Here is a 26,535-nt window from a genome sequence, read left to right as displayed (position 1 = left end):
GTTTTTTGAGCAGATAAATGGTTGTACTGTTAGCTTAGTCTTGTTTTTGTGTCATAACAGGCATTCGTCAAGATGTGACTGGCACATCTTAGTCTTGGCATAGTAAATGTTTGCAAATTAGACCTATAAAAAAACTGCAAGCATATCTAGCCAGAATACATATTTTAATAGGCAGAGAAAATACTGTTCAGAAAAAACACAAAAAATAAATGTATTTCATACATCGATTACCATCGCACAGCATATTAGGAAGTACACTAGTACGAAACATTAGCAATCTATTAGTGGTTCACCTCCAAAGAAAGAGCTAGAGGTCAGATGGATATTGTTACACAGTCGAGAGCATGGCACTGTCCAAGGCCCATCTTCACAAAAAGTCTGAGTAGAAGTGCTGATCTAGGATCAGGTCCATTTAATCTTATCCATTATGCTTTGAAAGGCATGGCTGATCCGATATCAGCACCTACCCAGGGTAGTCACTAGTTACCACAGCCACAAAGTCATAAACCCAGCCTATTTCTACGTCTCTTCCAGAAATCTGATTTTAAACCTAACCGTAACCACACTGCAAAACTTATGCCTAACCTTGAATTAAGACCTAAAAGCTCATTTTTGTTTTCATGTATTTATTTCAATATAGCCAATTTTGACTTTGTGGCTGTGCTATCTAGTGGAAACCCGTACTCAGAGACTTTTTGAATACAGGTCCAGATGGTAAAAGCAGAGTATGAAGACCTTTCTGACGGTGTCTGAAGCACTTCTCGATTGTCCAAACCATGCGAATGGATCAAGGCAGAGTGTAATGCATGATAGTGGGAAGATTATAGTGTGGCCTTTTGGCTCTCTCTCATGCCTGATTCACACCATAGGGTCAAACGGAACCAAGCCGAGCTGTACAGTACTGGGTTGGCCTCGTTATGTATCCACCATAGTAGCTGGAACCGTGCTGTAAAGGATAATGAGAAAATAAGATTTTCAAGCCAGCACAGTATGTTTCGGCCCTGTAGCTGACCCTGTAGTGTGAAACTGTCAGTCAGGCAACGAGGGGATTGATGATAATTCTGTACCGCTGCGCCGATCCTAGTAAAATACCAAATCAGCAAACAAGACTTGTCAAAGGGAATAACGTACGTCAGCAAAAGTGGAACGAACGACAAGAGGAAAAATGTACCAAGCTGATTTGTTTCCCGAACGTAAAAAATTCAGAGGGAGAGAGAGAGAGAGAATATGCTTAAACAAACATCTATGAGGGCCTTGGCCCAGAGAGCAGCCTCAGAGCAGAGTGATTAATGTCCCCTGAAGAAGACGAGGGAAGGAAGGCAGCTGGGGTCGGCTCCGTCTTGGCAACTCCCTCTGACCGGAGGAGTAGGAGGAGCTGGGAGGAGTAGGAGGAGCTGCGAGGAGTAGGAGGAGCTGGGAGGAGTAGGAGGAGCTGGGAGGAGTAGGAGGAGCTGGGAGGAGTAGGAGGAGCTGCGAGGAGTAGGAGGAGCTGGGAGGAGTAGGAGGAGCTGGGAGGAGTAGGAGGAGCTGGGAGGAGTAGGAGGAGCTGCGAGGAGTAGGAGGAGCTGGGAGGAGTAGGAGGAGCTGGGAGGAGTAGGAGGAGCTGGGAGGAGTAGGAGGAGCTGGGAGGAGAAGTAAATAGAACTCATCCCTTTTTCTTTCCCATGTGAAACACTAGCCACTAACCATATCGAAACAGAAAAGCTCCTCCTCGATTGACATGCACTCCAACACATAGACACACACATACAGACAGTGCACATCCATCAGTACGTACACACACTCGCACATCTCCAAGTCACACGCACTGACACTCTCACAGGAACACTAACATCCAGATTTCTACAAAAAATTATGCGGAATTATGGACTGTTTGGATCTTTTTGCTGTGCTGTCCATCTGACACACACAACTAGCTCCAGGACAGTGGAATTACTGAGAACTAGTTTTGATGTGGGTCATTGTGACATTCTTAGGAGCACTCTTCATTTGGGAAAATAGACGAGAGAGAGTCTTCACTTGGCTGAAGGCAGTTAGTCCAGGAATAGCAGTAGTCTCCTCACATCTCTTCCAGTATTCCCTGTCTGTCCTGACTCTCAATTGGATTTTTTAACAGGCAGATTCAAAGGTTTCATAAGACCTGGTTTTTCACCGTTTCTCTTGAGCACGTATGATAGGACATCTAGGATATCTCTCTGTAAAGGGAGGGAGATATCATTCTTTCCTCAAGGCTGAACTGATTTTGATTTTAAACAGTTTTGGCATTTAATTGATGATCAACGTAAATTATTTTATACCTCCAAGTCACAATATGTTCATTTCAAATGATAATCATCGTCTGACTCCTCAGTATGTTTCAGTACACTCTTAGAAAAAAAGGTGCTATCTAGAACCTAAAAGGGTTCTTCAGCTGTCCCCATAGGAGAACTTTTTCAAGAACCCTTTTTGGTTCCAGGTAAAACCCTTTTGAGATCGATGTAGAACTCTTTACAAAGACGATTCTACCTGGAACCAGAAAGGGTTCTCCTATGGGGACAGCCAAAGAACCCTTTTGGATTCCTTTTTTCCCAAGAGTGTATTGAACAATGATGCACTGTCTGGCAGATAAAAAAACACCTTGATTAAGTACATAATTATGAAGATTGTTACATAGAATCGTCCCAATCCTTGAGCTCCGTCCGCTCCATAAACTAGGCTAATTCAATACAGCAGTAACATCATGGTAATGTCTTAATTCCACAGAAACAAACACAATGGTGTAAACTGAAGAGAATTGGGGTGCTCAACCATGTTGCTGGCAGTGCGAAACACTGGTTGGACAGTCCAGACCCAGACTGCGTCATGTTTTTACAGCGCCAGCCAATCAGAGGAGGGTGTGGGACGGCTGGGAGGTTGTGACACGCCGGCGTCACAGATTCTCATTGCTGTCTTGGTGATGGCACTGGCTGACCAATGGCGGCTCCAGGAAAGGCAGCTCCTCCCCTGAGCCCTGGAGCTTTAGGACTCTACTGCTCAGGTCCACACAGCACTAGAGATAAAGGATGGATATGGGAGACATCAGATGGGTCAAAACATGGTTTAACATCAACTCTACCACAGATAGAATGCAGTGCATGCCATGGAAACTCCATTCGTTTGCAGTACTGCCATCATCCAACAAAGTGTCATTTTGGACAACAGAAGGTTAATAATGTTATGTAAACCAATATCCTCGGAAAGGTCGCCGCGTCTGCTCCAAATAGCAGTTCAATCGGTCTGCACATGGTGACATTAAAGGGAGACACTGTACTCTTTTCAGTTATGTGCTTTTCCATCCAAATGGTTCTCTTGAAGGGCTCCATGCAATGTTGCACAACATTTAAGTATGCCCCAGTGCGCATGCACATGTGATCACAATTCACACAATGGCTGTGAGATGCACCTGAGTCTAGCTCTCTGCCTTCCATTGGGCCTGACAGACTCCGCACCACTGAGCTCTGTGTTTTTCTTCCAGGTCACCAGAACGGCCCAGGGACTAAACTGAACATTTTGTCTCTGTTCTAACAGTTGTCTATAACTGTAACTCCAGGCTTCCTCCATCTCCATGTATGGGTATCTTTCCTTGCAGGCATACGTGATAATTCAATTAGGATTCACCCTTTTTTCCAAGCCACCGGTCTATTTAAGGAATATTTTGAAAACCTTTCAGCTATGATTTAAATTGAGTTAAAGTTCCCATCTTGAGTTTTGCCGAGGGAGCAGAATACTGAGACTGGGTGCACTTGGAAGGAAAATTGGCTCAGGTATCGTGGATCCTCCAGGGGTGCTTTTGCGTAATCGTAGATCTGGTTTCCAGTGTACTCTTAAAGTCTAATTCATTTGATTCTCTGTGAGAAATGGTCGCAATTAGTCTCGTTCCTAATTCTACTTTCCCTCTCAGACCCTCTAAGACAGAATTCTGTTTGTGTTTTCTTCTCCTGTTCTGTTTGTTGATTGTCACGTTGTGTTGTCATTTCCTGGTATATCCTGGGGCAATGGCAGCATTTTAAACCTCAGTGAGATGTGCTGATCTGAATTCTGTCTTATCTGTCTGCTTTCACCTGCTGTCCTCACCAGGCAACGCCAGCAGACAGCCGTAACCCTCAGATAACATAACGCAAACCTATCTGTCTCCATCTCTGTTTTAACCTGGTATTACTTGATGTGTTCTGATAGTAACACATTGAAGATGCTGGTTCCTAAGGCCTCTGCATAATCTAATTGCTACATTCAATGTCTGCCTCCTTTTTCCTATGATTATTTTTAGCAGCAATTTTCATTAGCTGTAAAGTTCAAGTTGGGGGAGATTTAGGGAGGATGGCAGATCAAACACAGCATTTACATATTTGCGACACTAATGAGGACTTACTTTGATTTCCTGCAGAGTCTGAAGACCCAGGCACAGCTCAAACACCTCATCCTCTATGGAGAGATGGAGAGGAGAGAGAAGGAGAGACAAAGAGAGGAAGAGAGAGATAAAGAGGAGAGAGAGAGCAGAATAAGAAACAGTGAATTTCTAACCTGCCGTGTCTCCCGCTGACTGATTAATTAACACTGTATAAATGAGCTCAAATCTAACAGGAATCATCAGCACTTCTCAATTCTCCCATCTGCATCGTGTGTGTGTGTGTGTGTGTGTGTGTGTGTGTGTGTGTGTGTGTGTGTGTGTGTGTGTGTGTGTGTGTGTGTGTGTGTGTGTGTGTGCGCGTGTGTGTGTTCAACCATTAAGATATTAATCTCTCCCTGCTTGCTCAGTGTTATTTGTCTTTGGGATTTGACCCTGGCTGCTGAATAGGAAAGGTCAGGAGCACATGCTGCACACTGAGTACGCACTCACACTCTCTCACACATACTCACACTCTCTCACACATACTCACACTCTCTCACAGACACACATGCTGTCACAGACACATTGGCTGCCAAGCGCATCTCCAACACCTTTTAAGACAGCTGACTTTTTAGAGCAAGCATTCAGAAATAACACAGCCAGTAAGCAAATCTATTACTGTCTGTTAATGATCAGTGCCTAGATGCAACACAGTGTTGGGTCTAGGACCTGATTTGTTGGGGGGTTTTTACCAAGGGGTTTTGTATTGACATTGGTGAAGGGAAGTAACCTTGATGGTGTGTAAAATGGCTTGTGGTCTTTGTGAAATAGCACCCAGACGGTTTGTATTGATCACTGTCAGGAACATTACAGTTTAACCCCAGCGATTTATATAATCAAGTTTACTTGTCCAATCTATAGTATTATTCAATTCAATGTTGTTTGTCACAGTCTGTATGTTTACGGAGAAAGAAAATCAAAAGTGTTTCATTGACACTGTCATAACACCTGTATTCCTACCCTGTATGAGTGGACTCTCTCTTGCTTCATTGACAGTCATTACAACTGGCTGCAATGCTGCTTTAAATGTTTATGTGACGTAATATGTGATCTCCCCTTCCTTACCGGTGACGTGGGCAGAGCACTGGACACTCTGTCTGCCCAGCTGCAGCTGCAGGCCCCTCACAGAGCCCTGGCCCTCTGTCTGCTCACAGGGTGGACCTTCCTGGGTGGGAACCAATCTGGCAACACACAACACGGCCATGGTAGAGGTTATTAGGACGCTACTTTGTTCTGTCTCTCACAGGCCAGTTTGTTGATGCTGATGCGGTCTGATGTTGGTTGTGGTTGTGTGAGTGCCTGTGGAACTCAAATGTGTTTGGTGGCGCTCTGTATTTCGGTGCTGGTTGGCAAACCTGGACCCAGGAGTGTTATGTGATGGGTGGGGATTCGTGGGTGTGGTAGAGGTCGACAGAGAAAGAGAGGTAGCGAGGGAGAATAAGGCCTCTCACCCAAGCCTCCTGCAGCAGGTGCTGGAGATGCGGTTGTGTTGACTCCCGGTGTTGATGGAAGCCTTCACCTCAGTGTCACAGCACTGTGGAAACACAGCAGAACAACTACAGTGTTAACTGACAGTGTACGTGTATAGTCAACACACTTATACTCCCACAAAGGAGAGAACGTCAGACAGGAACACGTATATTTGTCCTGCGGCTTTAGTGAAATAGATCTGTTTGATTACAAAAGGCTTTTCATCAAATGGGTCCCAACAGCTCTGCTACGCCTGCCAAGTGCCTGCCTGAAAAACTGCCAAACGACGATATAAAGTCTGAATTAAAGGCTTACCGACTCTAGAGTTCTGGTCAAATTTGTGCTAGTAGTCCATTATTAAGCCACATTTCCCAACCAATTACAAGTAGTGTTTAAGACTAGGTGTTTTCTAGGTTTGGCATAGTTGTTTATATGCAATCACATTTGTATTGATCCTCTGTCTGAGTCAGAGACTATTAGACCATGAAGCCTGTGCTGATGATGCAGGACTATTCTGCCTCGTGGTTAGAGATAATACCAAACCAACCATGACTGTTTTAGAAAAAAAACACCTATGAAATCATTAGTCTCACTCCAGTGGATGTGTTGACTATTAGTTCAACCATTGGAGCCAGTGACTGTGCTTGTTTTCTGAAACAGATGATGATCCCATATTATCTGAGGCCTCTCCATGCTTTTATAATCCTGAATGCATTACTAGCCAGTGAAATATTAGCCCAATCAGCAGAGCCCGCGGAATGTTCTTCAACTAATCAGCGAACCGGTCAGTTCCTGATTTGTAAATAGTGTTCGTCCAAAACCATTATGCTCAAGGGCAACATCTTCTGTACAAGAGCAACATGATGTTGTCTTCTGAGCCAGAACCATAGAACAGTAAACAACACTTCTGAAGTGAGGATCAGCAGTGCTGCCTTCTCCTGGGTACCTAAAGCATCCTATCTGTCTCACTTCCTGTCATCCAGCCTCTGTGTGTGTGTGTGTGTGTGTGTGTGTGTGTGTGTGTGTGTGTGTGTGTGTGTGTGTGTGTGTGTGTGTGTGTGTGTGTGTGTGTGTGTGTGTGTGTGTGTGTGTGTGTGTGTTTTCACCCACCCAGCAGAGCTGCTAACAGCCAGGGTGGTGGTCCTTTATCCTCCTCCACATCTCCCAGTGGTTCCGCCGTAGGGCACTTCATGTCACAATGCAGTGATTCACGGTAAAGGGGAAGCAGACATTGCGGCAGATTATAATGACTGCAGCGGCCTGGCGGCAGATAGCCTAGTGGTTAAGAGCAATGGGCCAGTAACAGAAAGAGAGCTGGTTCGAATCCCCAAGCCGACTAGGTGACAAATCCGTCGATGTGTCCTTGAGCAAGGTACTTAAACCTAATTGCTCCTGTAAGTTGCTCAGGATAAGAGTGTCTGCTAAAGGACTAAAATATACATGTAAAATGTTCTATAATGAAGTTTCTGTTGTAAATCTCAAGGCTCTTATTAGAATATGGCATATCACACTGCTTCGAGTGGAAGGGAGAACACGCAATGTTGGTGAAAACACGCAACTATGGAGGGAGGATTTAAAACACACTTCACAGCGTATGGTGGATCCGCGCGAGTGAGAACGGAACAAGATGTCACCACCGCCCCCTCCCGATGGAGAGGGAATGACACCGAGTGGACACATAATGATATGCTTCCCTGAACACGAGCTAACACAACCCAGTCTACCTCATCTCAAGCCTTCTCTAACATCCACCATGTTTTGAATTAATGGTTCGATAAGGGGGTGGATGGAAGGATGAATAAAGGTTGGATGGGTGGATAAAAGTTGGATGGGTGGATAAATGAATCATAGATGTATGGATGGATAAAACATCCTGAGAAAGCATGTTTTCACTTTTCTTTTTCCTGCCATATTATCACTGTGTATCACACATACATCGACTTGGCTCTAGGGCATTTTTACCCCCTAGATTAAAGCCCACTAGGACATCAAATCCCGTTGCTGTGGCTGGGTGTAAAAATGTAGTCCCCAACACACAATATGGTTTCAGTTGAGCTTCCCCCTCTTAATCCCTGCAGGCTTCTCACGGCCAGGCTTCTCAGAAGGCCTGCAAACGTGTGCTTTTGTCTCTGCCTGAGTGGTGAAAATGTCCTCCCTTTCTGTGAAGTTTCAAAATGGCTCCGGAATTAATGGGTAACTATGGAGCTTTTAGCCGCTTAAAAAAACAGAACTAAACAAACCAGATCAAAGATAAGCTGATCCCCATGGAATGTTCCCTGGCGAACTACTCGCTTCAAACACACACACAGTAGCTGTGTTCCAATACTCATACTAACTGCACTAACCGTACTATTTGGGATGTAAATTGAGTATAAAGTATGCTTATTGGTCATAGTATGGATATAGTTAGTATGCCAAAAGTTCCCGGATGTCGTACTACATTCGCCAAAATACAAATTATAAACTGGGTGGTTTGAGCCCTGAATTCTGATTGGCTGAAAGCCATGGTACATCAGACCGTATACCACAGTTATGACAAAACATTTAATTACGTTGGTAACCAGTTTATAATAGCAATAAGGCCCCTCTGGGGTTTGTGATATATGGCCAATATACCACGGCTAAGGGCTGTGTCCAGGCACTCCGCATTGTATCGTGCGTAAAGAACTGCCCTAAGCAGTGGCATATTGGCCATATATCACACCCCCTCGGGCCTTATTGCTTAAGTATTCACCTTATTTATGAACCCGGAAAGAAAACAATGTCCAAACGTTCTGTTTTGTGGAGGACTTCCGTTGTGTCGTTCTTGAAGTTTTGCGAACGTTAGCTAGCTAGCTCAAAATGTCGTGGGATCATACCAAAAAAAACTTTCAAAGTCAAATGGCAAGTCTGTGCCACATCCGCAGATTATTCACGAGTGGGAAGACGATATGAAAAAATGGCCGAATATCACCTCTTGTCTCGTCTCTCGGTGTGGATGGGTCAGAGGTGAGGAGCTACAAAAGCGCAGAGGCATATCAATACCTCCACAGCGGCAGAGTTGGGCGGGTGCTTATTCACTGTCTTGAGGATGACAACCTGGTGTTCCTCAAAGCAGATGTCCAGCCTAGCCAGAACAAAACACACCATCATTCTGCCTGGATTCTTATATCATCTGTCGGAACGGTGGAGAGTGCAGGGTGTTGTTGTGTTGCAGGGCAGGGGAGGTATTGCGGTCATGCAGCTGTAATACTATGGAAGGTAGCTAGCTCGCTGGCTTTTTGTTTATCATAACCCTTTCTTTGACTGATATGTTTGACGTTAGCTAGTTACTTAGCTAGCTAGCTAATTGTGATGATACCATATCATTGACCAGAACTGATAACGTTAACTATAGTACAACATGCATACACGGTTTTAGGTTTCAATGGCTCATTGTGTAAGTATATCAGTTTAATCTCAAATGGCAATGAGGTAGGTACAGAATCAAGGTGAGTTTTACAAGGAAATTACCAGCATACTAGTTAAAAGGAGACTGTGTAAACTAGTCAGCTGTGAACACCATGTAAACTAGTGTTCTGTACTGTAATTTGCTATTCTAACAGTAGTGTTTTGTTGAAGGTGCAGAATGCTGTGTATGGACGATTGACAGGGGTGTCCTGTACAGATGAGCAATGCCAGTGGCACTCTGGGACGCAGCGGAATTTAGCTCCAAAAAGGTTGAGCGAGATCTGTTTCAAACGTCACAAACCAAGTGACGAGTTCTCTGACAGCACCCCAGCCACTTCTCCATCTCTACCTCCAACTCCTGCGTACCACTCCCAAACTTTTATTACGTGCGTTGTGGAAGGGGTCAATGTTCCAGTGGGGTGCCTTGTGCATCAAAGCTAAACTATACAGTCATCAGGTTCCAGCAGCAGCCACACAGCTACGGCAGCCTTATGGTGAACACGGCATCAACATGCAGTGTCAGAAATGCTTTTCATTTTATGACGTTTATGTTAAGCTGTTGGAGTGTAAATGTGCCCGCTTGGAGGAGGTCACTAAAGCACAGAGTGTCTCCCATGTGTGCTGTGACACGCGTAAACTTCGGATCACTGCTAGCTCAGAAAATAAGGTTTGTGTGCGCACCCCAACAAATGCCGACAACTTTGTGCGGGAGCATCTCTTCCCCCAGGTTCCGCAACCACATATGGCAAGGAGAACGAGCAGGTGGCCTACACATGGATGGAGAGCTGTGGGTTTAGTCTGGAGAGTAGAGGCACAGTAGTGAGTGTCAAGGAGCCATGTTCTCAGGAGTTTTTCCTAGGGAGTTTTTCCCAGCCACCGTGCTTCTTTCACATGCATTGCTTGCTGTTTGGGGTTTTAGGCTGGGTTTCTGTACAGCACTTTGAGATTTCAGCTGATGTACGAAGGGCTATATAAATAAATTTGATTTGATTTGATTTGATTTGATGTCTTTCTGCAAGCCCAGATGGAGTGTTAAACTCTCAAGAACTATTAGAAATCAAATGTCCTCTTCTGATTAAGTAGAGTGAGTCTCTGACTGAACTGTTCTCTGGCAAACTCACCGATGTGAAGCTGGTGCATGGGGTTCCTCAGCTGTAACCTAATGGAGCCCGTGGGTACTACATGCAGGTGCAAATGGTAATGTTCTGCACAGGACTGGAGAGATGTGTTAGCAGTCGATGTTATTCTTCAATAACATAGACCCCAAAGCAAATCAGGGGGAGAAAAATATATTTATTCAAAGAGAACAAATCATTGTTGTTATGCTTGAAAGTAGATGGCAGATGTTTATTCTTCCCTGTCCTCAATGTTTCTCCTCTGAACAAAGAGACAGGCTGTAGTTTATAATCCAACCCTAGCCTGTGGTTGACCAATTAGAATTCCTTGCAATAAAACTGGGCCAATGGCCAAATAACAAATATCCTGTTTCAGGCTCAATGTATAGACAATTCGGACCAATGAAAACTTGCCACATGGAGCTATGAGTCGCGGATTGAAATTCCTCCCATGTCCCTGACCCATTAATCTTCAGTTCCCCATTACAGAAAAGCAACTATTTCCATTGATAATGAATTCCCTCTTGACCTTTAGTCCTCTGCGTTTTGTATTTATCTTTGAATATTCATACAGATGCAAACTGCTTGTCTGGGCTCGATCCGAGCAGGTTGTTATTGATGTGCCTTTTGATGTGAAGTTCTGTGCTGATTGCATCCCTAAACTGAAGGCATTCTATTTCACACATATGCTGCCAAGGATAGTAGATGAGTTCCAGTCAGGCAGACTAACTCTGTGCTCCAAATATGTTCCTCTATGTGGTATCTAGGGGCCTTATACTTTAAAAAAATAGTACATATATTTTGTGTCTTGTAAAGCTCTGTCAGCTCTACCTTATTATCGAAGCATAACTCTTGATTTGTGTTTTTTTGTCTGTCACAGTTCCCCTTCATATGCACATTTACCTGATTTATATTTGCATAATTCTTTTTTTTAATATCTTGCCTTGTACAGCTCTCTTTCTTCATACATATTTATCTAATGCCTACGGATAATAATTTATGAATGTTTTTATTGTACCTTGCATAGCTCTCTTTTCATATGGCACCTCATGAACTTATCTAAGCCTACCATAATTCATCTTGCACTTGGCAAATGATGATGTTAATAAAAAGCACTATGAAATTCAATTTTGTTGACATTTTCTTTGATACTTAACATTTTGAAATGAAGGACGAGGAGGCATGTCTAAAGGTTTCAAATGTGTTTTCAGTTTGATTCTGGGTTTGGTTTTCAAGGGCACAAATTAAGAATACTGTGCAAAGCTATCATCAAGGCGAAGGGTGGCTGCTTTAAAGAATCTAAAATACTAAATATGTTTTGAATTGTGTAATAGTTTTTTGTTTACTACATGATTCCATATGTGTTATTTCATAGTTTTGATGTCTTCACTATTATTCTACAATGTAGAAAATAGTCAAAATAAAGAAAAACCCTTGAATGAGTAGGTGTGTCCAAACTTTTGACTGTTACTGTATTTACACCCCTTTGCTATGACACTCCAAACTGAGCTCAGGTGCATCCAATTTCCTTTGATCATCCTTGAGATGTCACTACAACTTGATTGGAGTCCACCTGTGGCCAATTCAATTGTTTGGACATGATATAGAAAGAAACACACCTGTCTATATAGAGTAAGGTCCCACAGTTGACAGTGCATGTTAGAGCATAAACTATAACATGAAGTCCAAGGAAATGTCCGTAGATCTCTGTGATATAAATGTGATGAGGCATATATCTGGGGAAGGTATAAAGTGTTGAAAGTTTCCAAGAGCACAGTGGTCTCCAGTATTGGGAAACTGAAAACATATGGAACTACCCAGACTCTGCCCAGAGCTGGTTGTCCGACCAAACTGAGCAACCGGGCAAGAAGGAGGTGACCAAGAACCCAATGACCACAGAATTACGGAGTTCCTTGGCTGAGAAGGGAAAACCTGCCAGAAGGACAATTGTCTCCACAGCACTTCACCGATCTAGGCTTTATGGGAGAGTGGCTAAAAGGAAGCAACTCCTAAGAAAAAGGCACATGACAGCAGGCAAATCCTTGATGAGAACTTGCTTCAGAGTGCAAATGACCTAAAACTGGGGCTAAGATTTACATTCCAACAGGACAATGACCCCAAGCATACATCCAAAGCAACGCTGGAATGGCTTCAGAACAAGAATGTGAAAGTCCTTGAGTGGCCCAGCCAAAGCCCAGACTTGAATCCCATTGAAAATCTGTGAAAAGACTTGAAGATTGCTGTTCACCACCGGTTTCCATCTAACTTAACAGACCTTGTGAAAATCTGCAAGGAAGAATGGGAGAAAATCCCCAAATCCAGATGTGCAAAGCTGATACAGATATACCCAAGACAACTCAAAGCTGTAATCGCTGCCAAAGGTGCTTTTACAAAGTATTAACTCGGGTGTGAATACGTATGAAAATGAGATATTTCTATATTTGATTTTAAATACATTTGCAAACATGAAAAAAAAAAAATCAATCAAATGTATTTATAAATCCCTTCTTACATCAGCAGATAACACAAAGTGCTGTACAGAAACTCAGCCTAAAACCCCCAAAAGCAAGTAATGCAGGTGTAGAAGCACAGTGGCTAGGAAAAACTCCCTAGTAAGGCCAGAACCTAGGAAGAAACCTAGAGAGGAACCAGGCTATGAGGGGTGGCCAGTCCTCTTCTGGCTGTGCCAGGCTGTAGTTAAAGTTATTGTAGTTAATCCATTTTTAATTCAGGCTGTAACAACAAAATGTGGAATAGGTCAAGGTGTATGATACCTTCTGAAGGCACTGTACGTGTATGAGTTCATCAACAAAGATTTATCTATTCCGAATCACATTGATTTGTTGGAACCTCGAACACTCTCACAGGTATGCTTCAGGCAGTTACGATTCAGAAAGCCAGTTAGTTAAATGCTGCTAGGTAACACTGGGGACATTGGAAATACACCGGGGACATTGGAAATACACTGGGGACACTACCTTGAGATGACATGACATCAGTCAGAAATGATGCAACTGAGTGGATCTTTTTTGGTGTGGCAGTCATCCTTGGTCTATAGAGTGACTCAGGTGAGGTGATCTGGAGGAGGGAAAGTACACAGTAGTCTCTGCCGCCCACCCACCCACTCCCCAAGGTCAAACCCCTTTAATTGGGGGTATATTTCCGTACCTCTCAGTGGAGTTGATGCCTGGTTAGTCTCGTGTATGTAGGTGTTGCTTCATCAGTCTGAGCCTGTATTCCAGACAATCAATACTTGTGGGTGGGTGCAGTATGGTGTTTTAAAGTTAGTGCAATTATTACGTTGCAGTATGTGGGTTGTCAGTGGGTTGCGTGCAGAAATAATATAGCCTGAACATACGGAGTCAGAATTTAATTGAATGCTATTCATTCATTGAAATGAATGATGTTGGCAGTGGACTCAATGCATTTGCGTTACTGGTTTGTCTTCCCATCTTGCGTATAGATTGATTCTACCAATGTTGTTCGTATGATTATCTTATGATGTTAGTATGATGGGGTCTTCAGCTGTGTGTTGACCTCATTATGAGTCTGTTGTTGATCCTGCATGTGGAGGAGTCGCTGTTACAGTGTGTTACATTATCTCTTCATTTAGCCACAGACACAGTGTGACGAGAGTGTCTGAGGGGTGCAGAGGGACGATATGGGGACTCGACAAACCCTAGAATCAAAGCCATTAAGAATTGATGAAAGCGGGCTCAGTGGAATACAATGAGGGAATGCATCATCTGGATAACTGATGATTCACTGTGGTCTCTCTGAGTGCTTCTCTCTCCTCCTACCCCTTTATCTCTCCCTTTCACTCCTCTTTTATCTTCATATGGAATGGAACTGAATAGTATCTGAGATTTAATTTAGATTAATACAAAACCCATGAGGCCAAACTGAAGGAAGGATGGGTGTACAAGCGTACCTTGCACTGGACCAGCAGGGCAGTGAGAGGTCTCGCCGTCCTCTGCATCTCCTTCCTCCCCTCCTCTGTTTTATCCTTCCCAGCCGTGCTGCTTGTCTTCCCTCCGGCCTCGCTGCTGTCCTCCTCCTCGTCCGACCTCGTCTCTAGGCTCCTCTCGCTCTCCTCCGGCGAATCCCTCTCCTCCGTGGAGTCGTCAGCCGTGCTCTCGCTCTTCTCCTCTGCGTCGCCGGCGCCCCCCTCCTTGCTGTCGACCAGGGGCGAGGGTCTCCCCACGCGGGCTTCGCCACGCAGTTGTGGGATGTTTCCCGCCATGAGGCGGCGCTGCACGATGCTGTGGGGCTGCTGTAACCAGGAGACAGGGCAGGTAGAGGGATGTCAGACACCATTTTGTATGGGTTAATCCTAGTCCTGGACTAGATTAGATTAGAGAGTTTAATAGTCACATGTACAGGGTTACAGATGTAATTACAGGGTACAGTGAAATTATTGCGCTCCAGGATCCAACAATGCAGGACAAAGTGAAAAAACGATATATACATATTACAACTGTGGCAATGATAAATGTCCATTGGGGTGGGGGCAGGGTGACTCAAAATGATATCACTAGAGAATCTCCATTGAAAGTGCTTTTTAGTCTTGGACTAGGCTTAATCTGTGTCTGACATCCCGCCCCTTAATTTAATAGGTAGTGCACAGTAGACCTGAAATGGTAAATAAATAGAAAAGAGAACCAGTTAGGGGCGGCAGGTAGTATATTGGTTAGAGCGTTGGGCCAGTAACCGAAGTGTTGCTGGATCAAATCCCTGAGCTGACAATGTAAAAATCTGTTGTTCTGCCCTTGAACAAGACAGTTAACCCTTTTTTCCCCGGTAGGCTGTCATTGTAAATAAGAATTTGTGTTATGTTAGAATGTTATGATGATTCCATATTCTCCAGGACAGAGAGTTCTGTAAATATGATACATTTCTATCTTAGTGTTCTGTACAGCTTTCATATCCATTTACTCAGACCAACCCCATTCCATAGAGATATTACTGCGACTGTTGTTTTATGATTTGATACTTGCCTGGATGACCAACAAGAAATTCGATTTTAAACCATTTCAAAACAACTGGTGGGCAATGAGTTGAACTATTGTTTTCATGTGATAAATCTAAAATGAATATAATTTTGAGCTCCAGAGCCTCATGGTAATCTAATTGTTTTCCAGTAGGGAGTCACTCTAGAGAAAGATGGAAATAGTTTTTCTAAGAGGCCATGTGGTTTGAAGTGAACAGAAGGTCAGCTAACACCAGCAAAACCAACAGCATCAATTCACCAGAAGGAGGATGTCAGTCATGTCAGATATCATAACTGCTGCTGAAAAACGAAGCTGCAACTGACGTGATAGAAACATCCATTCTCTCAATGCCAGAGGCACATCGTTAGCTGTAAATAGTGTGCACGCTTATGTGTGTGTAGGCGCGCCTCCAATTTGATGTGTTTTTATCTGCACTGTGCATGTCTGTACAGTATGTAGCCTACAAAACAGTTGTTCTGCTTGTATCACACAGTTGCTGGTCTCAAATCTCACCTTTGGGGCCTCATTGTGAGTTCAGTTGAGGTGTTGAAGGTTTCAGGTAATGACCACAACATCAGAGCATATCAGAGCCAAGCCGAGCTGTCTGTCAGTCTCCTGGGCTCATTTCACCCTGTGCTCCAGCTCTCCCTGTCAGCCCGTCAAAGTGATTACTGGTCAGGGCTCTCACACTGGCTCACACAATAGATCGTATCAGGCCTCTGTATACCTCTGGGGGTAGGTGTTCTATTGATCAGGGAGGAAGTACTCTCTGGAGAGGCCAGTTATACTAAGAGCTTCTCTGTTATAGGGCTTATTGACACTGTAATCAGGCATATACGCACTGTCTTTCTCTCCCTCATATATACTGTAGCTCTCTCTCACACACACACACACTCTCACACGCGCCCAGATGATGTATGATACTTGTGCATCTGTAACTTTCTCACTCATCATTATTCACAATTCATTGAAAAAATCTCTGAGCGATGGCTACTGTAAAGTCAGCAAGATTGCATTAGGAGAGTAGGCTCAAATGAAGATCCTACATCTGTAGGTGGGTTCTGCTGCTGGTATTGTGGGAGACTGCAGTTTCTCTAAAGGCCCTGTGTCACACCGGAAGTGTCTGGCGAGAGTTTACACAGACGTGACCCTTGACCTCCTCAACACCTTCAGTAGATGAGCAGGTGTCCGTTCTGTATGAAGCCTTGAGCCTGTAGGATAGTGCCTCCTCTAAAAGATACTATTACAGAGAGAAGCTTCAGGACCACAGCACAATCAGCCTCATTACTATGTTGTGATACAATGTCACCTCTGATAGGGTTACTTTATAGTTCTATAATAAATCATGTTATTTTATATTTCCTCCGGAGAAAGCCCTCCTTTAAATCCCATTATTATAAATCAGTTAAAGAAAAACTCCATTACCCATACTTCCCCTCCTCAGTGGTCCTCTCTGACTGGCAAAGAGCAGAGCAGATTGAAGCTGACAGCAGTGTACCCAATGTAATTCCCCCTGCTCCATGTGAGTGAGGAGGCAGCTGGCTGTTGTAGGTTCCGATTGCCCTGCAGCTACAGGGAGGTCAGACTGTTTGGATGCAGATCCTCTGTCCACAACAAGCGGCCTGTGTGCAGCGGTCGTGAACTGCCATACAGTATGTGCCCTGGCATTTTTTCTAAAGTTCAAATGCAATTCACTGTTCCAGCGCTGCACTTTGGCGGATGTGCTTAGTCTTTTGTCTGGTTTCAGGGACAGGGATGAAAGCGGCTGTAAAATAACCCGTTTGGAGACAAAGATTAAAATCATGTCTGATGTTGCGTCTGTCTGGCCTCTTTTCAAGCCATGACATCCTCAGAGACAAGATGGAGTGCTAAAGCAAACAGTATGATTTCAGGGCTTTTGCAACAACAACAAAATAATATATCGACCAAATACAGCAAGTAAACTTTGATTATTTATTCAGTTTCAGCTGTCACAGTGGACACGTCCATCACTTTTGTGCCAACCGTCAAATGGCAAAAGCATGAGTACATGTAAAACTGTCTCGTTTTGCCAAATAGCTCATACAAGGCATTTATTTGATTTATCACACTAAATATGGAGTTACTATGTAGTAAATATGGAGTTACCCCTATTGAATCCCCCCTGGGACAAGGTCGCAGTCATACATCAGACATTATGCTCTACAACACCTTTATGGTTGTAAATGCATGCTGATAGGTGGTAGGCTTTATTGGCTAAGTGGTTAACTTGTAATTGGCATCCCTGCTATGAATTAGGCTAATCTTTGTCTGCATCCATCAGCGTTCATGCAGAATAGATTATATTGGCTGATATCATGGTTAGCCATCATTCATTTCAGCCAGCAGAGATGATGACTGGATGAGTCTTAAATAGTGATTTGTGATGGTTGGTTAAACATGTACAAAGGATGTGAAGGTTCCTGTCTCTTCCTGTCCCTCCCCTAGTTGGTCTCTAGAAATAAATTGTCTATTCAATTAGCTGTAATTAAAGAGTATAACTTCCCATAGCCTTTCTGGTACTGAAAGTATAAAACCTTTATTGGCATGACATATGATATTTCTATGAGTGTTGTTAACACTGTATGACACTATTGATGAATGCCAACTGTTGTCCCCCGTAGGCTAGATGGCCATTGTTTCGGGGGTTTTTTTTATATTCAAATTTACTAGATACAGAAGCAAACTGACCCAGTTAGACAACCAGTCCAGTCAAACCACTAGACATGGCACAATAGGTTAAGAGGAAAAACAAACTGGGATGTTTATAGAATATCAATCATCAATGACCTTGTCCTTCGCTGTCTGTATCCTGTCTGTCATATTCTAGCATTCCATCATCAAACACACATACATACACACACACACTGTTCCTCTGTGTTCTTAATACATATTGCAGACTGCTGATTCGGCTGATGAGTGTCTTGCTGTGACCTCCCTCGGGACAGGTCCACAGTGTTCCAGTTCAAACCGGTCACTATGATGCTCACTCTCTCTCTCTTTCTCCCTCCCTCCCTTTTGTCATGGCATGTCCTCTTTTCTCTCTCTCTCTTTGACTCTCTGAGAGATTAGAGCCTAATTGCCGTGTGGGCTAATTATCTGACTGCAACAGGCTCCTCTCTCTGTCATGGCTGAAGTCACATGACTCTGCTAATGCCTGCTTTTCCATTTGGATCAAGGTCCCCAGCCACTGGCTTCCTGTCATACAAACCATCACGGTGTAGCCAGCGACACATCTGCTCTCTCTCTCCTCTCTTCTCTCTCCCTACCCTCCTTGTCTCTCTCTCTTTCTACTCTCGATCTCTCGCTCTGCCATCCCCTCGGTCTCTGTGCCTGTCTGTTTCACCCAGGTATTTTTAGGCGGCTGTCTGTCTGCTGCCGCCCATCAAAGCTTCTGACAACTTAGAGAGGGAGAGAGTGGATGAGAGAGAGCGGGGAGGGTGTGCGAGTGCAGAGAAGAGAGAGAGAAACAGGTAGGAAGAGAGTGTGGAGAGAGGGTGGAGGGATAGAGAGAAGGGTCCTCGCCTGGCTGAAATCAGAGGGGGGTTCACCTCTGCTCTCGTCAGCCAGGCTAATTGGCTCAGTGCTGGGTTCAAACGGTAATCACTAGAACCTTCCTGAGATGTCTCCTGAATCAATTCACCATGGCCCTCCACAGTCAGAGTTAGGGCACTTTTCTCAAACTTCTTAGTGAAATGTCAAGGGATCACATTGAGTGATTGAAGGTGCCATGTCGCCGTCTGGGAGAGAACTCGGTCTAATGTTGTCGTTCTTGGATGTTATAAACAATGCGGACGCTGCAGCCCAGCTCTGACCTGACAGGGACACCTGGAGCCTCCCAGTTAGACAGGCCTCACTGGGTCTGTCAGGAGAGAGGATACACAGATACACTCACACACATTTATTCACACACACAAAGTTAAAAAGAGTGGGAGGCAGAGCAGATGGAGGGATATAACTGAGAAGTCCTCACTGTTTTTCTAGTACTCATGGCTTTCTGATATAAATAACACTTGTGCTAAAAGGGACCACAGTCTACCACTTCCCTTTTGTCCCCACCCTCCTCCACTCTGCTTTTCCCTTCCCTCGCTCTTGCGATTGAATGGTGGGTTGTCTTTGCCCTTTTCATGATCACTGCTCCCTGGCTCTGGTCTAGGATGATTACCGGAGGGAGGGAGGGAGGGAGGGAGGGAGGGAGGGAGGGAGGGAGGGAGGGAGGGAGGGAGGGAGGGAGGGAGGGAGGGAGGGAGGGAGGGAGGGAGGGAGGCCAAACACATTCACTCATATAACTGGCTCTATACTGTTAAATGATGTACTGACTGAGTTGAAGTGGAGTGGCAAACCAGGCTACATCTAAAGAAGTCCTGCGTGGTTCAATGTGTGTTTTTACACCAGGAATAGTTCTATTTTAATGACTTGAGAATGATAATGAGGACAAATGGCTTCATCATTCCTTAATAGGGGAAAGCACCCATGAGACTGATAATAAAGCATTCTTGAAATATGAACACTATTTCAGAAGGACAGACAGACACACATACATATACAGTCGTGGCCAAAGTTTTGAGAATGACACAAATATTACTTTTCACAAAGTCTGCTGCCTCAGTTTGTATTATGGCAATTTGCATATACTCCAGAATGTTATGAAGAGTGATCAGATGAATTGCAATTAATTGCAAAGTCCCTCTTTGCCATGCAAATGAACTGAATCCCCAAAAAACATTTCCACTGCATTTCAGCCCTGCCACAAAAGGACCAGCTGACATCATGTCAGTGATTCTCTCGTTAACACAAGTGTGAGTGTTGACGAGGACAAGGCTGGAGATCACTCTGTCATGCTGATTGAGTTTGAATAACAGACTGGAAGCTTCAAAAGGAGGGTGGTGCTTGGAATCATTGTTCTTCCTCTGTCAACCATGGTTACCTGCAAGGAAACACGTGCCGTCATCATTGCATTGCACAAAAAGGGCTTCATAGGCAAGATATTGCTGCCAGTAAGATTGCACCTAAATCAACCATTTATCGGATCATCAAGAACTTCAAGGAGAGCGGTCCAATTGTTGTGAAGAAAGCTTCAGGGCGCCCAAGAAAGTCCAGCAAGCGCTAGGACCATCTCCAAAAGTTGATTCAGCTGTGGGATCGGGGCACCACCAGTACAGAGCTTGCTCAGGAATGGCAGCAGGCAGGTGTGAGTGCATCTGCATGCACAGTGAGGCGAAGCCTTTTGGAGGATGACCTGGTGTCAAGAAGAGCAGCAAAGAAGCCACTTTTTTCCAGGAAAAACATCAGGGACAGACTGATATTCTGCAAAAGGTACAGGGATTGGACTGCTGAGGACTGGGGTAAAGTCATTTTCTCTGACGAATCCCCTTTCCGATTGTTTGGGGCATCCGGAAAAAAGCTTGTCCAGAGAAGACAAGGTGAGCGCTACCATCAGTCCTATGTCATGCCAACAGTAAAGCTTCCTGAGACCATTCATGTGTGGGGTTGCTTCTCAGCCAAGGGAGTGGGCTCACTCACAATTTTGCCTAACAACACAGCCATGAATAAAGAATGGTACCAACACATCCTCCGAGAGCAATTTCTCCCAACCATCCAGGAACAGTTTTGTGATGAACAATGTCTTTTCCAGCATGATGGAGCACCTTGCCATAAGGCAAAAGTGATAACTAATTGGCTCGGGAAACAAAAACATCGATATTTTGGGTCCATGGCCAGGAAACTCCCCAGACCTTAATCCCATTGAGAACTTGTGGTCAATCCTCAAGAGGCGGGTGGACAAACAAAAACCCACAAATTCTGACGAACTCCAAACATTGAATATGCAAGAATGGGCTACCATCAGTCAGGGTGTGGCCCAGAAGTTAATTGACAGCATGCCAGGGCGGATTGCAGAGGTCTTGAAAAAGAAGGGTCAACACTGCAAATATTGACTCTTTGCATCAACTTCATGTAATTGTCAATAAAAGCCTTTGACACTTATGAAATGCTTGTAATTATACTTCCGTATTCCATAGTAACATCTGACAACAATATCTAAAGACACTGAAGCAGCAAACTTTGTGAAAATTAATATTTGTGTCATTCTCAAAACTTTTGGCCACGACTGTACACACATACTGTGTGTCTATTCAGCTGTGAGGTGACATCACTACCCTGTTGTTGCCTATCAGCTGGCTTCTGTTTGATCTCAGAGTAGCCCCACGCACCTTAGGGACACTCCTGCTGCTTTTCTACAATTCACTTTAGCTTTGTCTCCACCCGGAGCGTGATTGCTTTTGACAGTCAGTACGGAGAGCGAGGCACGGCGGGAGAGCTGTAACAATGGCTGCCTCTCCGGCGTTCTGCCGTTCAGGCTCCGAGGCCATTACAATGTGATGCAGGGCTGTGAGATGACATGCAAATCATTCTGTAACCCCTGTGGCCTGTTTCCTCCATCGAATGGGGTTTCTAGCAAATGAGGTATGAATCAGAGTGAGTTCTTTTCTCTTTCCGATGAGCAGATAATTGGTATTAGCATAAGAGGGATTTATCCCAGTAAGGTCGTAGAATTAAATGCTGCCGTTCAGCAGATGTGGTCTGCATTTTGAAGGTGATGCAGAAAAGATTTAGCTCTGACTGCATTATATCGTGACAAAGTGGCATAAAGTTATACATGTGACTGTAAATACACTTTAGAGCCTAAGTGTGTCAGTGGCATCATCCTCTCTTGTTGTCACCGTTGTAATCAAATATTCCCCTGAATATTGCTTGTTTGTATTCAGAAGATTGGAGACACTCGTTTACAAGTCAGACACCATGGGTGAATCCCAAATGGCACCTGATTTCCGACTGTATATAGTGCACTACTTTTGACCAGAGCCTTATGTGTATAGGGCATAGGGGTTCCATTTAGGATACAGAGGATGGTTATCTCCAGGTTCTCTCACTGCATAGGGATTTCATATTTTCTCAGAGTGTGACTAGAATCCAGAGCACCAGACAAGCTCCAACAAATATGTAATTTCGCTCTAAATAACAGCTTGTTATCCTCCCACAATGCTCTTGTGAGAGAATTCAACTCTGAGAGGAAAGGGAAATAGATTTAGATATGAGATTTAGATATAACTGAGAGGGTTGAGACAGATGGAAGTTAATGATGGAGATGCTGCTGCTGCCTTCTGTGAAAGCTGGCTTTAAATACACAGTGTAATCACACACTGACACACACACACACACACTGACACACACACACACTCTGACACACACACACACACACACACTGACACACACACACACTGACACACACTGACACACACACACTGACACACACACACTGACACACACACACACACACTGACACACACACACACACACACACACACACTGACACACACACACTGACACACACACACACACACTGACACACACACACACACTGACACACACACACTGACACACACACACACACACACACTGACACACACACACACACACACTGACACACACACACTGACACACACACACACACACACAGTGTAAACACACACACAGACAGTGTAAACACGCACTCTTCTGATGCTCTCCGCTCCAGTCATTCTGGAGATTCTCTGAGTGCGTTCTGGGAATGTGGGATGCAGCCGTCTAATCAAGACTGTGTCAGGAGTTGACAGTGGGGCAATAAAGCCATTATCACAGGAAGCCCTTGTGTCCATAGAGGAGGCCTGTGAGAGAGAGGACTTAGGGATGTCGTTCGGGCTGATTGAGCAGGAGGTGGGAGGATGGTGGGGGACGGACGGACACTTCAGAACAGGGACTGTCGGTCTGTCTCACAGTGTGTCCTGTCAGTGTGTCATGCATTGATTAGAAGAATGTGGGTGGCTGCGTGGGTGGCTGCGTGGGTAGCTGCGTGGGTGGCTGCGTGGGTGGGTGGCTGCGTGGGTGTGCGCCTGCATCTTAATCTAACTTGCCTCGCTCTGTTTGTTCCGTCCCTCTGACCTCATAGCTAGTGTACTGATGGAAGGAGACGTGTGAGGGCAACACTGTGTCTCTGAGGCTCCATGTTCTCTGACAGAGTTTGACAGGCAGTCCTCTCATCTACTGTACTGGGTCTTTCATCTTCTATGCGGTCACATTGCTCACATTGTATATAGTCTTGTTTTTTTTTTTTCTTTCTACTGCATCATTGATTGTATGTTGTTTTACTCCATGTGTAACTCTGTGTTTTTGTATGTTGTCGAACTGCTTTGCTTTATCTTGGCCAGGTCGCAATTGTAAATGAGAACTTGTTCTCAACTTGCCTACCTGGTTAAATAAAGGTGAAATAAAAAATAAAATAAAACATGGCCTACCATCTTTTCTAGACATCTCATCAGGTAATGGAAATTGCAGTTGATGTTGCAGTGATAACAGTGAACGGTAGATCCATGGTAAGAATAGCACAGGTTTGATAGAAAAGCAGAATGGTGTTGATATTCAACTCTTTTTGATGGCCACATCAAGAGAACAGAGCAATATCATAGTCAATCAAAGGTCCACCTCATTAGTCATAGACTTACTACATTTACTTTACACCGCATTTTAAACCTAGTAAATCATTCAGTTAGATTCAGCCAACCGTTTACCCCAGTGTTGTCAGAATACAGTGACAATATTCATGTCTTTCAACTTGTCTCCCAACGGTCCCAAAGCACCAACAATGCCAAGCAGCTGGTGGCAAACAGAGTACAGCCTCTTCAACTAACTATCCAAATAAGCTAATTTCAACATATTCTATCTGCCAAGTCTCATCCAAATGTAATTAGCCATCATTAGCCACCATTAGCCACCATTAGCCACCACCACTAAGAGTCAAAGTGACACAGTACAAGCAGTAGAATGTGATCTAATGGGACTTTCAGACAGCCACTGACCAGGGTTGTATTCATTGCCTTAATGAATACAACTCATTTAAGTGACAATACCACCAATAACAGAGTAAGAATAGTCCAATGGGACATTGACAGCCACTCACCAGATCTTTGGAGGTGCCCAGTCTCTTGAGCCCATCCAGAGGCAGCAGGTCGGCTGAGTCTTTGTGTGTGAACTGGGTGGCCTGCTTCAGACGCCTCTGCTGGCCCAGGATGGCTTTATCCCGGATAGCCAGATCCCCCTTCTTCGACTCACTCATGGTCAGTCAGTCAACCAGTCAGTCAACCAGTCAGTCAGTGCAGTACAGCTAGCTAGAGTGTAGAGCAGAGCTGCTACGTTCAGCGTACCTCTGTCTGATGTAGCCTGGTTTGGAACAGCAGGAACAGCAGAAGCAGCACAGAAGGGTATGCGTGTTGAAGGCAGAGCAGCACAGCACAGTGCCCTGTACTTTAAAGTCTCTCTTTTTCACTTCCAAGAGATAGATCGCAGAGAGTAGATGATTCTGTTGGTCTGTTCCAGAACAAATGTCTTCCTTCGCCTTCCGTCTTCAAACTGTTCCACCTTCAAACTGTGACCTCCCTCTCTGTGAGGTTGTTTTGAGGTGCTAGTCCTTGGCATCTATTTGTGTTCTGTGTTGCTGTCAGTGTCCAGAAATGATTATTGTGCTGATGGTCCTGTTATGTAGACATGTCTCTCTTTAGGCTGGGCTGTGTGTGTCCCCTCCTCTGTCAGTGCAGTCTGTCCTTGCAGCGCTGCAGGAGCAAACTGTGCCCCTCTCTTTCTCTGCTGTCTCTCTCCCTTTCTCTGCTCTCGCTCTCTCTCTGCTCTCTCTCTCTGCTCTCTCTCTCTCACCTCTCTCTGCTTTCTCTCTCCTCTCTCTCTCTGCTCTCTCTCTGCTCTCTCTCTCCTCTCTCTCTGCTCTCTCTCTCCTCTCTCTCTGCTCTATCTCTCTCTGCTCTCTCTCTCCCCTTTATCCTCTCTCTCTCCTCTCTCTCTCTGCTCTCTGCTCTCTCTGCTCTCTCTCTCCTCTCTTCTCTCTCCTCTCTCTGCTCTCTCTCTCTGCTCGCTCGTTCTCCTCGCTTTCTTTCTGTCTCCTCTCTCTCTCCTCTCTCCTCTCTCTCTCTCTCTCTCTCTCTCTGTGATTCTGTCTCTTCCTCTCATTGCTGCTCTCTGGAGGAGTATATACCCACCCCTGTCCCTCCCCTCAAGCCCTCTTTCCATCACACACTCTGAGAGACACACACACACACACACACACACACATATATACACACACACACACACACACATCTCGCCTAGTTTCAAAACACGACACCCACATGTTCTCAGTTAATGCCTCGTAGTGGGGGGAAACACTTTGAAGTAGAAAAGCAACTAGCTGCCTTCTTACTACCTCCCTACCCTCCACACACAGAGCTGGAATACCTTTCTGCCCTGGCTGACATACTGAACATGCTGATTCATGCTGCTATAGAACTTCAGAGATGTAACATGTCATAATGCAGTCGACCAATAGAGATTCTAACTCCTGTACAGTAGTAGTTCTATGTGATGGATAACACATTGAGGGATCCACTCTGTCAGCTATATGTGTATTTAGCGGAGTTCTAACCAGTTGTCATTTAGTTCCCCTGGGTTTTCAGTGGTTCCGGCACCTATGCTAATGTTGTGTCTGTGATTGGTGTCCTGTGATTAGTGTGTGTGTGATTGGTGTGTGTGATTGGTGTATGTGATTGATGTGTGTGATTGGTGTGGTTGCCCCAGCATTGATCTCCACTCAATCAACCTCCATGAATAAATGAACAGGCTCTAGCATGAGATTCACAAACCCCTTCAGTTCAGACCCCCCTCATTTATATATATAACCTCATGTATATGTGGCGTTCTGCATTAGCATCGAACAGCCCCCGTGATATGCAACTTTTCAGGGAAGTTAGAAACCAATATACACAGGCAGTTAGAAAAGCCAAGGCTAGTTTTTTCAAGCAGAAATTTGCTTCCTGCAAAACAAACTCAAACAAGTTCTGGGACACTCTAAAGTCCATGGAGAATAAGAACACCTCCTCCCAGCTGCCCACTGCACTGAGGATAGGAAACTCTGTCACCACTGATAAATCCACTATAATTGAGAATTTCAATAAGCATTTTTCTACGGCTGGCCATGCTTTCCACCTGGCTACCCCTACCGCGGTCAACAGCACTGCACCCCCCACAG

At 44.6% G+C, this 26,535-nt stretch overlaps 1 protein-coding gene across 1 annotated transcript; it reads right to left on the bottom strand.

Annotated features, from left to right (window-relative positions):
• Positions 1–1,652: 1,652 nt before the first annotated feature.
• Positions 1,653–25,183, bottom strand: nrip2 (nuclear receptor interacting protein 2). Its single transcript, XM_029741957.1, has 6 exons — positions 24,424–25,183; positions 14,351–14,692; positions 5,857–5,939; positions 5,471–5,586; positions 4,388–4,440; positions 1,653–3,028 (listed from the first exon to the last, which is right to left on the bottom strand). The coding sequence occupies exons 1-6, from the start codon at positions 24,577–24,579 to the stop codon at positions 2,909–2,911; spliced, it is 870 nt and encodes a 289-aa protein (XP_029597817.1). The 5' UTR covers positions 24,580–25,183; the 3' UTR covers positions 1,653–2,908.
• Between the last annotated feature and the right edge of the window lie 1,352 nt (positions 25,184–26,535).

This window comes from Salmo trutta, chromosome 40, assembly GCF_901001165.1.
Source record: "Salmo trutta chromosome 40, fSalTru1.1, whole genome shotgun sequence".
NCBI classification, from domain to species: domain Eukaryota; kingdom Metazoa; phylum Chordata; class Actinopteri; order Salmoniformes; family Salmonidae; genus Salmo; species Salmo trutta.
This window is presented reverse-complemented; position numbering and strand designations above follow the sequence as displayed.

What these genes read in the sequence shown, in the direction of transcription:
- nrip2 (XM_029741957.1), bottom strand. Translation starts at nt 24,579, where the DNA reads ATGAGTGAGTCGAAGAAGGGGGATCTGGCTATCCGGGATAAAGCCATC. An exon ending in TGGGCACCTCCAAAGATCTG is followed by an intron (nt 14,693 to 24,423) that starts GTGAGTGGCTGT and finishes TCCTGGTTACAG; the next exon opens with CAGCCCCACAGCATCGTGCA. An exon ending in AGACTCTGCAGGAAATCAAA is followed by an intron (nt 3,029 to 4,387) that starts GTAAGTCCTCAT and finishes CTTTATCTCTAG; the next exon opens with TGCTGTGTGGACCTGAGCAG.